Source organism: Syzygium oleosum, unplaced genomic scaffold (genome assembly GCF_021117445.2).
Source record: "Syzygium oleosum isolate NSW1041296 unplaced genomic scaffold, Sole_v2.1 Sole_v2.01, whole genome shotgun sequence".
NCBI classification, from domain to species: Eukaryota; Viridiplantae; Streptophyta; class Magnoliopsida; order Myrtales; family Myrtaceae; genus Syzygium; species Syzygium oleosum.
Window position 1 is genome coordinate 27,659,112 of NW_026607485.1, and position 15,223 is coordinate 27,674,334.

Consider the following 15,223-nt stretch of genomic DNA (forward strand, 5'->3'; position numbering starts at 1 on the left):
AAAAAGTATTATTAATAAAAAATATTTTATCGGCCATGGCCCAAAAAAATAAAAATGTATATTTTTTTAAAAAATATTTTAATAAAAAATATTTTATCGGCCATGGCAAAAAAAAATAAAAATATATATTTTTAATAAAAATATTTGAATAAAAAATATTATTAATAAAAAAAATATTTTACCGGTCATGGCCGGTGACCAGGCCATGGCCAACAAAAGAAAAAATACTTTTAATAAAATATTATTAATAAAAAAATATTTTACCGGTCATGGCCGGCGAGCAGGCCATGGCCAAGAAGGAGGAAAAGAAAAAAAAGAAAGAAATATAAAAATATTATTAATAAAAAGAAATTTTGTGGCGTTACAAAACGCATTTCTGTTCTTTTTCTATTCCAGGGATGGAATTTTGGGCCGTTAACAAACGCCTTAAAATGCTCAGAATCAATTCCGGGCACAGAATAAAAAAGAATCATTTCTCAGCAGAATCTGTGCCCGGGCACAGAATCGTTGTCATGCGCAGCCTAAGTGTACAAGTGCAATAGCAGTACTTGAGTCATGATAATAGGATCTATCATTTGATAGTATCAATACTTATTGATTGTAACTTATCTTGGTGTAAATTATCTTGGTGATTACTAATTCATTCTAGCCTAGCGGCCGTTAGTCTAGAGAGTGGACGTAAGCTTGAAGATAAAGCCAATTCACTATAACTTTTTGTGCGCTATCTTTTACGTGCTCAATATCATCCATATCTTATTGATAGCATCTTGCGTAACTGTCATTATCTGCATAAGCTGATCTCTAGCATTAGCACTTGATATTTATCCAGTTTGTTATTTGACATTATCATCTTCGTTGCACTAATAGCTTCACTTGATCTAGCTACTGCTTGCCTCTCCTAATTTTCAAGAATTGATTGTTTATTTCTGCAAGATTTCTCAAAATTGTCAAAACAACCTATTTAGCCCCTTCTACGTTGCTTAGTTAACCCCTACATATCCCTCTTCTTTAAAAGTTTGTATTGTTGTCCTTCTATTTGCATAGTGCATATTATTGAGTCATGTTGTAATAGTCTGTAATACCCTCAACCGTCACTATAAAAGCTTTACTTCTGCCAGAATTTAAATAAGAGTTAGGAAGTGTTTGGGTCTGTATACACTCTTCCATGGCCAACTAAACGCTTGTCTCTTTTCTCAAAGCCTGACGGCCTTTGAAAGTAAAGAATTATACTGTTAGTCCAATCAGGTTTTACTAGTATGCTCTTAACTTGCAACTATGTAGATCAGAAAGTTTGAGGCATGAGTGCATTATGGTATATATTACGTTATCAAAAGATAAAAAGTCAGTCCCTTTGGAAGGCCGAGAGAAGGTGTTGTGGGATAACATTCCTATCTTAGATTTCTATTAGTATTTATCATAACCACCACAATTGTTTGGCAGCGGGAACTTACTTGATTTTGCAAGTATGCTCTCTACTTGCCACTCTATGCATCCTATGGATCATAATGTTTCCGAGGCCATTGAGGTTTATGACATAGATTAAAAGCATCCGGAGACCAAAGGGCAATCCCCTTAAAAGGCCAAGAAAAGCATCGTGTTGCGGACAGCATACCTGTGTCATATTTCCATTAGCCTTTATCATAGTGTTGCGGACAGCATACCTGTGTCATATTTCCATTAGCCTTTATCATAACTTTACATAATTCATCTTAGATGGTGGAGTTGGTCTTCGCGATGACTCTCCAAGGGGTCTCCGGCATTACGACAAGGTGGGGGTGGAGGATGCAACCCCGCCCCCTCGGCCTGCTCCATCATCAATTTTAGTTACATATTGAGACCAGATGTACGGGTGTTCCACATTCATTAATTGGTTTCTTCCAATAGTGGTCAACAGTAATGAAACGTGAGGACATAGATGACGAAGCAAAGATACTTGAGCTTTCCTGTGTGCATGGTTTCTCCCAGTACCATACGAATCATCTTTTCTATCAAGATGACTTTGGCACTGAATTCCACCACACCTGAATTCCCAATTCCCTATTAAGTACGAACTTCACAAACTTATATTGATCGACCTCAGCCATGAGTGAATCATCACCCATTCAGTCTCAGAAGAGTTTTTGGACAAGATGATATTGCCTAAGCATACCAGTTATCGACCCAGCAATGCCATAACAGAGAGTGATAGTTGCTAAGCGTGGCTAAAGATCACACATTTTTAAGTCATAAGAGACATTTTGTTAACCATTCTTGCATGAGTTCAATTACACAGCATGTAAAATCACAATGGCTTCCCCCTTTTTTAGGGGAATTAAAGAGTTGCAAAGGATGCGATGTACACAAAGAAACAACATGAGCGCAGCAGCAAGTGATCACCTAATGTCGTAGCAAGCACGACATTCAGTTCACCTCAATCAGTCGCATAATATTGCCCGGGAGAATTGTCCATGAGAGCGAATTGCATGTTCTCCGAGGGTTTCCAATGACGCTTCCTCTGATTTATGAACCAATTGTTTATTTGCTTCTGGTCGAGGCCAGTGGTTTTGGCCAGCGCAATCTTGTCGGCTTCCTGAGTCAAAGTCCAAGAAAGGAGAGCATTAGGATCAACGACATTCAACTCAACAGAGATTTGAAGTGTAATCCCGAGTATCGAACAAAGAAAAATGGAATTGATGTCGCATATTCATATCATAGCATAGCAAAAACAAGTAACGAATCAACAGATCTTTTGACTAGGTTATTTGTAAGTTGGACATAAGCATAAGTTTGAATATTGGGGGTTACCGTCGGGTAAGGCCACTTATTGTGGACGTTCCACCACTCGAGCAGTGTTTGCCTTGCCTCCTTTGGTAACTTCCCTTTCTTCTTCTTTTTTGAGAATTCCAGCTTCAACGTGCTAATATGACTCCCAAACTTGCGCAAGAGTCTGTCCTTGAGATCTCTGTCTTCGTCCCTTAGTTGAGTCTCAGGTGCCTCCACTTCCCCGCCGCTGAAGTCCTCATCCGATGAGGCATCACCTTCATTTGCTAAACAATCGCCCGGACAAATCTCAGTAGCTGTGGTCATAATGATTATCCCAAATGAATGAACTCACTATGCACTACCGGAAACCAAAATATGTAGAAAGTGTAACTAACCTCATTGGATACGAACTAAATTTATTCGATAAGGATCAAAAACCAAGACAAGCATTGCACCATACATTGCATCAAACAAGACCATCAGTCCTTAGTGATGTCAATGCAACAGGTGACCCAAAATTCTAAACGTGGAGATGAAATAAAATACACCATGACTTGCGTTGATTGACTTGGCAATCCGTTTTATCATTAGGAATTACAATTTTAAGTTGTTGGGTCAAATACTTGTTCCCTCTCCCCTAGAGGGGGTAACTTGTGTATATTACACAGCGTGGCACAAAGTATGTCTTACAAATATGGTATTAAGAGCTTGGAAGTTCGTGTGACATTGCCAAGTTAATGTATAGAAACCAGGGCAAAATTGTGAGCTCATTCGTGTCTTATTAGCAGGAACGAGCCAACACAAACCAGACACCATCGATAGTGTAATATGAGTGTCCTAATGCCATCCTAGTACTAAATCCACAAGTCAAGCTACGTTCTCATTAGCAGCTTGAACAAACACAAATCCAACAGCCTCATATACAGCTGCTAGCATACAGAATAATCTGTAGACCATCTATAGAAGCAAAAAAGATGGAAGAACTTTAAGTTGCTGTGTATGCGCCTTCTTATAAATTATCCGGGGAAAAATCGATCATGTTCACACTTCGTTAAATTACATTGCATGTCATCATTTCCAGAAACTTCCAAACGGGAAAGCGAAACAACAACGCTTGCGATGTAAAAGCTCTCCAACAAATCTAAATCTCATTCGTGCCATTTCACCCTTTTGTCACTTGAGTAATCCTTAACCCCTACAATAGAACCTGAGATCCCAAGCACCTTTTTGATACATGACCATAGCCATTAATAATTTGTGGAAGATGCTGCATTTCACACGTGATTTAGTCAGACAAGTAGTACACACTACATAGATGTTGGTAGTATCTCTTCTGCACAGTACGTGCCATATTGAGCATTCTGTTCTTAAAAAAAAGTGAAAAAGAAGAAGTGCCATATTGAGCTTTTGGACAGAAAAAGAGTACCAAAACAAAGCAAAGTACCAAGCTTTGCGATACTAAAAGATCATGGGCCAGGGCCCAGATCCAGAAAGCCTCCACTCATGGTGGGGGCACTCGTGAACTATACCTTCGACAGTGTCGGCCACCACAATAAGAAAAGCAGGGCGTTCCCGCCAATCGAGGATGAGCACCTGCTCACCGTGATGCACAATAGAAATCCGATACTTTCATTTCAAGAGATACCGAACAGAGCGAGGGAGTCCGAATCTGAGCTCTATTGAAACATCAAGTCGGACCCGGCGTGCATCAATAATCATGCATATTTGAATTTGATTGATCTCACTTGAAGTATAATCAACCACTATATATATGTATATACAGAATACACACACCCTACTGTCAAAAGGACAGAAAAAAGGGGAAATGAAAACGTGGAGACAAAAGCCTCAGTGAAAGGTTGTGTCAAACGTCCAGTCCAGAGTGTGAGAGAGTGTGTGGAGGGAGACAAGGCGGTACGGGCGTCAAATCAGTCATATCTCGGCAGGGAGAGGGGGGATGTGGGGAGATGAGATATCCCCGCAAGGCACGGCCTTTCACTTCTTTGCTTTAGCTTCTTTTCCATCCCTATGTGGACCCACTCTATTAAGTTTTAAGAGCTTAGCGTGGGGCCCAATTTGGCCCAGTATGACCTTGACCCTGCCCAACTACACTGAGAAACAACTCAAAGGGTTGGACTTTGACTATAATCTGTGTATTAGCAACTTGCCTGTTGTGAATGGACTGCAATTTCACCATACGTAGTATCAATCACCGTAAAATAACTAAACAACCACCACAACCATCACCGCTCACCACTGGCATGACGCCGACATCTCCGCTGCCAAAGCTCACTCACTCTCTCTCTCAATGGAGAGAGGCGCAACGCATGACTCGAGCGGGCAATGGGTTGACGCTGCAAGCCAGTGGCACTACGATGCCGAGTGGCTTGGTGAATCCACCAAGGGAAGAAAGGCAGCTAAAGAAGAGGAAAGGAAAGAGGACAAAGAAGTAGATTGATAAAAAGATAAACGAAAACAGAACTCAATTATTGAGTGCTCAATTGTTGACATGTGTTTTCTCCTAAAGATCTAATGTCATCTTATCCAAACAATTGCAAAAAATTAAAATAAAAATCTAATTACAAGGGTTAAATGACTTAGAACGAAAATTCACTCACGAATTTGTTTTCAGTAAAACCAAACAAAGCCTTAAGGCTAAGGTGATTGAGAAGACCGCCTATTTCATTATAACGAAGAACCCAACTTTATATAACTGAATCCCTCATCCATAAAATACCCCATTAACAGTCGAACACAATGCATGTCCAATTCTAAATGAATAGCCAAAAAAAATTAAATTATTCGTTCTTAGTTGTGTCACAACCTAATCAACATATAAGTCCGTTTCTTAGCCACTAAATCCACGCACGAGATTAGAATAACATCACCATCCTACATTGAGAATAATGAAAACCCTTTGGCTGGGGGTAAATGGTAATATGTTCGTGTCCTATTGTCCAAACCCTAGATTCAAGCCTCCCTCCCTTGTCTCTACGACTTTCATGGGATTTTTGTTCATGCAATAGTTTTGAAGTTCTTCAATGACCTTTATCGAATGGTGCCAACTTACACTCTCCATGGGCATCGCCAAGCCACGTGACTTAAGTGGCTGCAATGCCACTGTCAAAGAGGGTTTCAGGTTACGTTTAGCCGCCTACATAGGAAACTAGATAGGATGTGTCCAAGTTGGACATACCACTAGACATATTTCGAATCTTGACCAACAAAAATAAATACATGTTGCGAAAATAATTATCATCCGGAACTTCTCCAAGCACCTTCTCCTAAAAATTCTGAGGCTCGCCTGAAATATCTCTCTCTCTCTCTCTCTCGCAATCACAACTTATAAGAAGCTTGCACTTTAATCCAACCACTACCCATAAAAGGAACTACCTCGATTCATCTATATAGATACATAGTTCTATCCGAGATATCGGAAAGAAGATGCAACCCCTCCTTAAAAAACAATCTCATGCGGTTACTTTACGATGTATTATTTTGAACCGGATAAGTAAACCAATTAAAATGTGAGCTTTTTTTTTTTTTTGAGGAAAACTCACTTTTGCTGAGAAATTATTCACACATACATTCACACATACATACGTACATGTGCGTGTATGTTTTTGTTTCCTACGTGAGGTGAGCATAAGAAGAAGATGTCGGGCTAGGGGGTGTTGTGTTATAGAGGGGGAGGTGGGTCCCGGGGGGAGGGAACACCGAATCCGGAGTTAGGACAGAGACAGAGAGAGAGAGACACGTGTGGTAGGGGCAGTGTATGGGCAGGTGGGGGAGGAGGGGGAGGCTGCAGATCGGTGGGTCCCGCCCGCAGGGAAGACCCGACCGGGCCCTAAAAAAAAAGGCTGGTGGCGGTGGGTGGCGGTGGTGGGTGGTGGGTGGCGGTGGTGGTGGTGGTGGGGCGGCCGAGGGTGGGGGGGAGGAGCGTGGCAGCGGAAACTGCGGGAGTCCATGTGAAAGTCTCGACCACCCGCTCTCCCCGGGGCTTTTTCTCCATTCATTGATGGCAGCGCCCACCTCCCCCCACAATTATTCACTCCTCTGCCCTCCTCTCCCTGCTTCTTGTTCCTTTTTTCCTTTCCATCTCCTACTAATCCCGTCCCGCTCACTTGTATCGAGTAAGATAGAGACCCGCTTGCTAGGCCAACTTCTTGACGGTACTCCTTTACCTCGAATACATCCTTCGACTCCATCGTAGTCCTACTCTTTTCCAAGCTAGTACCCAGACAAAAACAAAATAAAAATCCGTTTGTCTAGATCGTCATGGATCATTGTACTAACTCAACTCACATTTTCGAAGTTTGCCAACTCCAAATTTAAGCTCCGCATGTCCAGACTCGTTCTTACCACTCGGGGGTTATCTACTTTCAAGGTCGGGTTAGGTTAGGTTAGGTATAGGATGAGGCACCGACACCCACCCAGGGATTGATCCAGTAGTGAGGGCATTCCCATGCTTCCAGCTCAAGAGGTTGGGGCCTCGATTCCCGCCTAGAGAACTCATATGTGCAGTATATCATGGTTGTGGGTTGATATGCTAGTTCCCCACCATATAATCAACCAATTACAATCTTGTCATGACCTATTGAACATTGATCTCAAAATTTGGGAACCTACCTTCTTTGAAATTATTTTCGTATAATAAGGGAATAATATGACAGAAAAAAATAACTTTATATTTAGAATTGCAAAAAAAATTATCTCAGAGAGGTGCACGTAAAATTTTGAGAAAAAGCCAAGGAATAATGTCTTAAAATTTTCTCGTTTTTCCTCATAAGAATTTTGCGAAATTCATTTCAAATTTTCCAAACCCACTCTTCAGCTTTCCTCCCCTCCCTCTTCCAAAATAAAACATAAAGGTGTGAGGTATACTTAGTGTATACCTCCCTATCTCTTACAGAACAACCTCCATTGATATGAATACAAGTTGACCCAAGAACCTCACAGCGTGTTTCGAGCCTTAAAACTCACCAGGAGTGGACAGTTTCACCTTTCCAAAGGAAACAAGAATAGACTTGGCTTCCATGTGACACACTAGCCCAAGTTGACCTTGTTCATTGATCATGACCAGAAACTTACAACAACAAAGAGGGAGTATTTCAGTCCCTTCTTGGTTGAATAACTAGATAGAAATATTTGCCTGCTGAAAGGCGGAAAAACGTCGAGAGCTTCTCAACATAAGATCGTATGCAAATGCCAAATAACACGAGCGAACCCTAATTAGAAAATGCAAATACATCCCAAGTGACCACACTCTTAGTGAAGAATGCAAAGACTAACAGTTGGCCTATAGTTGTATGTATGCATTGTGAATCTTAATTAATTACCCCAGCCACTCAAAGGATCAAATCTTACATTCTCTCCCTGACCCGAACAGAAGGAAAGTCTTCAGGTGCTGAAGAAGAGCATGTACTAAAGCTCTTCTAATATGGCCAGGATAAGAATAGAGCGAATGAAGTTGGGATAGGTATATGAACATTACAAGTAGGTTGAACGTAGTAAGAAATCTCGGATGGAATGGGCATCTATCAGGAATATAACGGGGTAGAATACATACTTCCGTCAACCAACATGCAATCCAAGAAAGAGGACATTTATGACACAAGCATGCCTCAACGAACAGGAATTTGGCAAAATGGAGCACTTCTTGCCAATATATCAAAGCAGAAGTCCAGAGGGTGCTAGCTCCTATAGCTTCTATTCTCCAACCTTTGTATTTTTTTTTTGGTGCCCCCTAGTTTTGTTCTCGTATGTAGTGAGAAAGGAAAAGACTACATTAACACAATCTTCGGAGAACTTGTATCATACCCTTCTGTTGAACTATCAATATGTAAAGCATCTTCTAACACAATCTGTCCAATACTACTCAGAGCACATCCATACCGAATTTTGCCAAGCATATTACTCCAACACTGTAAAGCAGCATTAAAAAGCAGAAACTGTGGAACTTGTTGGTCATATATCACTATGAATGCATACAACAACCAGAAATTGACATAATTGCATGCGTAACATACATGCTACATTTGATCCATTTTGTAATTAAGAACTTACTGAAAATCAATGCTGAGACCTTCATCCTTCATTCGACATATTCATTTGACGATCACTAAAGTAACAAGCAAGAATTTTCCCTTCATACTAAGATGCTTGCACATGCACAGCAATCTCACTCAAAGGGGAAAAAACATATTAAACTTGGATACTTCCAAATAAGCCACAAGATCGCTATTTTTTTGTTTTTTTTTTGGCTTGAGAAGATGAGAGAAGTCAATAGAGAACGAGCACTCTCCAAAGAAAAAAATAGTCAACCATGGACAGATGTGCAAAAGATTTTAGAAGAGCCCAGTCAGACGGACAAGTCTCTCATCAGGATTTACCATATGAACATATCTCTGCTTACATGTTACAATTTCTGTCTTCTCAAACTTCATAACTGGGTTTAACTAATGTAAAAGTCTACTTGTGTCTATACCATCAAGGTCTAATCTACATGCGTTTTCATTTCCATCTAACTTTAAGCATCAGAATTACTAAAACTTTATGGTGGATTTTGCAAATTATACAAAAAATGCATTAGAAAGCATATGTGACCATTCACTATTTCTCGCCTGCACATTACCAAACAAGCTTTAATATACAAGTCTTCGCAAGCATTTTGAAAATCTAACACTGCTCTTTGGCAAATACACATACAAGAAAGAAAGGCGGAAAGAATAAATGACATATTTGAATAGCCCTCTTGCACTCTCCTCTCAACCTATGAACTGAATTCTGAGTTTCAAACTGTGACATTAGATACGATTGAGTGAGGCCCACGTTGCTCTCCACCTTAGAAAATCTAGTTAAGATCTCCAACTGGAAGCCGCTTGAGACGCAAAAGAACGCAAAAGAAACGCAAGAGGCCAATGGCAAACATCACTGAAAAGGCAATTGTACTTGCAAGCAATAAACAACAATAGTTGCCAACTATAATCGAGCACATCACCATGATCTACAAACTTTTACCATTTCTTTTTTGTTTGGAGATCATATATACGCATCTCTGCAGTCTTCCAACAAAATAAAATAATAATTGCTCCCACCGTGTCTAAACTAAAGGCTGCTATAACCATATATCAACTTGCACAGCCCCCACAACGTGCATAGTAGAACCAACAGCAGCTTTTTCTCTGGTAGAAATGCTCGAAAGAGAGCACATTTTTTCAGTTTCCATCTATATGTTATACTTACAAAGTACAAAGGAACAACTTAAAATATGCAACGAGTATCATCAAAGATAAAGAAAAAAAGAAAACACTCGCTGTGTCAGTCTACTTCTTTCATTCAAGATTATTACTATTTTAATGGAACAGACAGCAACAGACAGCCATGAAAGCGATCTGTTAAGAACTCCACAAAACCAGAAAAGAAAATGGATGTATCAGAGAGAAGCAAAAAGAGAATGACCACATTGCCGAGCCAAAAACAAGACCCTTTTGGGAAAGCTATGACCGTGATCTATTTTCACGTGCCCTTAAAGATTCTGATGCAAATCGATTTGTTGTGAATGATGAAGATGTAATTTGAAGAATGTCTTGTGATTTTGAATATAAAATATTGAAACTTTGGAAAACAGCACGAAGGGAGCGTTCAATATATATCTTTGAAAAAAAATACAAAAACAAAAGCCACATTGCTGTAGATGACACTGCTGTTAGACAATTTCCAATATACGTGCAATTTGATTTTTTATTTATTTATTAATTCCCCCACCGACTATATGGTTCATGCTTGCATCGGAACTTGAAGTTCTTTTAAAGCCAAGCAGACCAGCATCATTACAGGCCATTGACATCATCTCCTAACAAAAGGCAGGCCCATTTCATTTATTCAATGGGGCATCTCTGAGCTCTAGAGCTTCCACATTTCATTCATGATACATATAGGTAACGCAACAGTGCCATTCTATCTTGGTTGTCAATCTAAAAAATCTAAAAATGGCATCATATGTACCAAAATCAAGTTTCCTTCTTCAGGCATTTCTTTCTTGGTTAAGGTGGTGCTTGAGGATGCATGGCGATATAAGATTGATGCTAACCCAAAACATATGTTCAACAGAAATCCAGTTAGAATGTCACATATATATTAATCTCTTCGGCATCGCTAATCGCAAAAGGTGCATTTGTAGCAATCTTTATAGTACTCACTTGGGTTCTAATAAGGGCATTTAAGATTTGATGTATAAAATTATCCCCTAACTCAATGCACTGCGCATTTGAGGTTAGTGTTAATCCCAGGCTAGTTAATTAGTCGTCAATTAAATAAAAAAGGGACTATAGCGTGTCATCATCTAACCAGAAGATAGTGTAACATGGTTCCTTACTACATTCCCAAAGGCTATTTGGCAATCATATGCTGTGGGTTGCCCAGCAGATTTTTACTGGTATTGTGCTTCCATAAATAGGCAAGCATCCATTTTACTTTCAAACACGAAAAAATAAAAAAATAAAAAAAGGCAACCAGACAGTAGCCCTTACTACAGCATTTCTCAGGAACAAATTCTAAAAAGAGCTTATCTAACAAAAATTGCAAACCACTCCATTGAAACCGCACTGACCAATGTAGAAAGTGGAAACTCAAAAGACAACACAAACCCATAGGAAGTTAAAACGCAAGCAGTTTATCGGAAAGGAACAATCTCAGACCACTGTGATGAAATGAAACTACACAGCCACTATATAGCATGTCCTACTCACATATCTCTGAAGCGTCTCAATCAGAATCTCTAAAAGTCCCCCACACGGAAAAAAAAAAAAAGATTTTTGACTTTCTCCTTATTTCTCTTTTAAATTTCTGACAAAGGAAGAAACAAGACAGAGGCTGAGAAGAGTACTGAAACAACTAAAGAGGACTCAAATACTGTTTTACTTGGTCGGTCAGTGCGATGCCTCTTCACCTCATCGTCATGAGACGATCACATAAGTCATTGCTTAAACAATGAAAAGCTAACAACAAGACACGGACAACAACAAATGACAACCATGTGCCCACATGAAGAAATCGCCCAGAAGAGAAGAAGCAGCAGCAGCGCAAAATCCACAAGGCAACAAGAAACTGAGTGTGAAACAGTTGCTAATCTACGACCACCACCACTTTCGACATTTCCAAGGCTAGGGTTTCGTCGTTCATGCTTCGGCCACTTTAACTGCGTCACTTTCATTAGCAAGCATGTGTTTGAATATGACGTGCAGTTCCTTCATCGGTCTAAGCTTTTAGATTTGACGGTTTCACGCTCGACTTCAAGTAACAGTGCTCGTGCAGGAACAGCAAAAGGATAAGGACTAGGACTGGGGTAGAAAAAAAGGAGGGGGTTAAAAAAATTGGCTTTGCTTCCTTCATCTAGGTCATTGGGCTAATCTGAGCCGGAGATAAAAGCTAACGTGCTCGCCATTGAACATTAATGACTCGCGAGCTTTGTTTACTATTAGGAATGAGCACAAAAGAGAACGGCACAAAAGAGAACGGTTCACACATAACAAGAACATAAAGTGGATCATATCCTAACTATTAACAGCTACAAACAACAAAGATAGAGAGAGAGAGGACTCGTGAGTCATGAAAGCGGTCAACCGAGCGAGAGAGAGAGAGAGAGAGAGAGAGAGAGAGAGAGAGAGTGACCAGAAACGGTGCGCGTGGAAGTGGAGAGATTGGTGAGCTGCATCTCGATGGCGTTGAGGAAGGTGGTGGCTTCGTCGAAAGGCCTCGCGAGGTCGGCTTTGTACTTCACCAATATTTCGATGTACGTCTCCTGCACCAATTCACCTCCATTTTCGCACTACTTTGACATCGTGTGTATCAAAATCAAATGAGAGAGAGATAGGTTGTGTACCATGAACTCGTCGAGCTCAGGATCGGCACCAAGGCACGTGGAAACGGCGGCGTCTCGCTTGCACACGCCGTTCTCTTGCCGGATTTCGTCCAACAACCCCGCCACTTCCGGTGGTGCTCCCACCTGAACAAACCCGGAAAAGAAAAGTCTGAGAAAATGGGAGAATTACTCAGAATCTTGAACTTGAACCTCACAAATGGCTTGGACCAGAAAAAAAACCACTCCTTTCCCACCAAATCACGAGGACTAAAACCCACGAACACCGAATGGTCGGCTCGAAATAGTACTAGCTGAAGACTAGTCAACCCGAATTAAAGGAGGAACTCTCTCTCTCTCTCAGAGACCAAGTGATCGAAATCTAATCCTCGGAATAGAAGGGATGATAACAAATTCTATGTTGATGTTGGTTTCGTATTTGGGTTGCACTCATGAAAGACAACAAAATCGTTCGACGTTATCATCATCGCCGTCATCATCACCTTCTGGCAATCGAGGTAGGCGTGGAGCAAGCGAGGGTACGAAGGGTGGGACTTAATCTTGGACTTGATCGCCGTCTCCGCCGCATCCTCTTGGTCGGGTGTGACCGAGGCGGTCTCGGACATGCCCGACGCCGACGACACGAACTCCTCCGACCCGAACCCGTACATGGGGATTCGATTATCCCTAAACCCGGCCGAGCACAGCCAGGCCTGGTACTCCGACGGCAGCACCAGGTTATCCGGGGACATCAGCGCCCTCTCCGAGTACTCCTCGCCGCCGCCGCCGTAGAGCCCGTACATTTCATCCATGAGAATGAGAGGGGGATCAAACTACGCACCTAGCTTTCTTGATCAAGAAAAGAGGAAAGAAAAAGAGAGAATCAGAGAGAGGGTATATGGAGTGAACACTGATAGCCCACCAAAGATACAAAGAAGATGTCACTTGGTTGATAATTCTTACAAGCGAGAGAAAGGATTTGGGTTTTCAGTTGAATTACAGCATCGAAGAGCCAGAGAGAGAGAGAGAGAGAGAGAGATAGACAGACAGACAGACAGACAGAGAGGAGTGTGATCCTAGCTCACTTACATACTTTGCATACAAACACTATCTCAGGAGGGGATGGAGGGAGGGAGACGATAGATAGTGATGGCCATGGACATGGTGTGGAGAATGGAAAAGAAACTGAAGATGATGGAGTTTGAGATTTATTTATTTTTTTTGTTGGTGACTAACTGAGATGGAGTTCAGTATATTTTTATAGTCTTTAGCAGAAAAATAAAAATAAACTATGTTTTGATTAATCAATGTATTTTATTCATCTATTCACTAACTTTATTGCTTTTCTTGAGTCGTTTCTATTGTGTACAGGCTTACAGCACTTGCCAGACTTAAAAAAGGAAAGTCCCGCAATCTTTACGCTAAGATAAGCACCCCACGAGCTTCTAATGGCAAAATTTGGGCCCTCTCTTGTTTCACATTGATCACCCCATCTTTCCACGAAGAAAAAATAGAATAATATTTTCTTTCATCTCGTATCTGATTGAAAGATATCTTCTCCAATCATACTCTTAATTGGTGAGTTACAAGTTATAAATATACACATACAAATTTAAATAAAATTAAAATGAGTTTTCATCCATACTCGTGACTCATGTTGAAGGGAACTCCCTTCAACTGGATTGGAGGAAAACTTGACCAGAAAAAAGGAATAATAATAAGGGTTACATTTTACTCCATTTGTTAATGGAGAAAACGTCCTTCAACCATTTGTCTAATTACTTGATTACAAATCATGTATATCAGCCAAGTACATCAGACAAGTGTAAACTTAATTCGAATTAATTTTAAGTCATGTCCATGTTTGTGACATATCAATCATAGATATGATTAGAGGAAATTTCTTCTAATTAGATATGGAGTAAAACATGACTCAAAAGACTATAATTAATCACTTTAGCTCATTGCCGAAACAAAACTGTACCTTGGTTATATTATTAGTAGTTTGGATTGACTTTTAGCTTTTATTTTTACTTAAACTAAATCTTGTGGCACACGCTTTTAAGATTATTTAAATCTGAAATTCTTGAAACTTTCATAACAGTTGTATATTAACACATAAATTCACATATAAATTTTTTTATAATAATTCAAAATTTGAACAGCATTTAAGATTTTGACAAGATTTTTCACTTTTACTTGATATATTGAACTCAAACAGATCAACCAAGATGGTAAAAAAATTTACTTTACTCATACAAACAAGTAACTTTTCAATATTCAACAGTTAATTGACGCTATCTCTGTGCGTAATATGTCATAGGAAAATAGTTTCTTGTGATAGCCTGGTCCTAATGTGAATGTTTCCCCACAAGGACGTCAGGGATGTTGATACAAACTAAATTAGATTTTGATGAAAAACTATATGTGTTGAATAAGATTCGCGCGCTACCGCTCTATTAATTAAGTACTTCTATTAATGACTAAGCCCATTTAAAGCTAATTGGGTCATCACAAATGGTATCATAATAGGCAAATATGGTTGATCATCGGGGAATAGGCCAATACCCGGTCCATTGAGGGTGGGAGTTTGATCATTAGAATGAGGGGGTTCGGGGAACA

At 40.1% G+C, this 15,223-nt stretch overlaps 1 protein-coding gene across 1 annotated transcript; it reads right to left on the reverse strand.

The window, feature by feature from the left end:
* Positions 1-2,185: 2,185 nt before the first annotated feature.
* LOC115689978 (homeobox protein knotted-1-like 6) lies at positions 2,186-13,824 on the reverse strand. Its single transcript, XM_056320189.1, has 6 exons — positions 13,695-13,824; positions 13,105-13,450; positions 12,626-12,748; positions 12,415-12,544; positions 2,785-3,026; positions 2,186-2,569 (listed from the first exon to the last, which is right to left on the reverse strand). The coding sequence occupies exons 2-6, from the start codon at positions 13,411-13,413 to the stop codon at positions 2,411-2,413; spliced, it is 963 nt and encodes a 320-aa protein (XP_056176164.1). The 5' UTR covers positions 13,414-13,450; positions 13,695-13,824; the 3' UTR covers positions 2,186-2,410.
* Between the last annotated feature and the right edge of the window lie 1,399 nt (positions 13,825-15,223).

Coding starts and splice junctions, on each gene's coding strand:
- LOC115689978 (XM_056320189.1), bottom strand. CDS start 13,413: ATGGATGAAATGTACGGGCTCTACGGCGGCGGCGGCGAGGAGTACTCG. Junction 12,545..12,625: donor CTGAGCTCGACGAGTTCATG/GTACACAACCTA, acceptor GAATTGGTGCAG/GAGACGTACATCGAAATATT. Junction 3,027..12,414: donor TTCCACGCGCACCGTTTCTG/GTCACTCTCTCT, acceptor GCGATTGTTTAG/CAAATGAAGGTGATGCCTCA.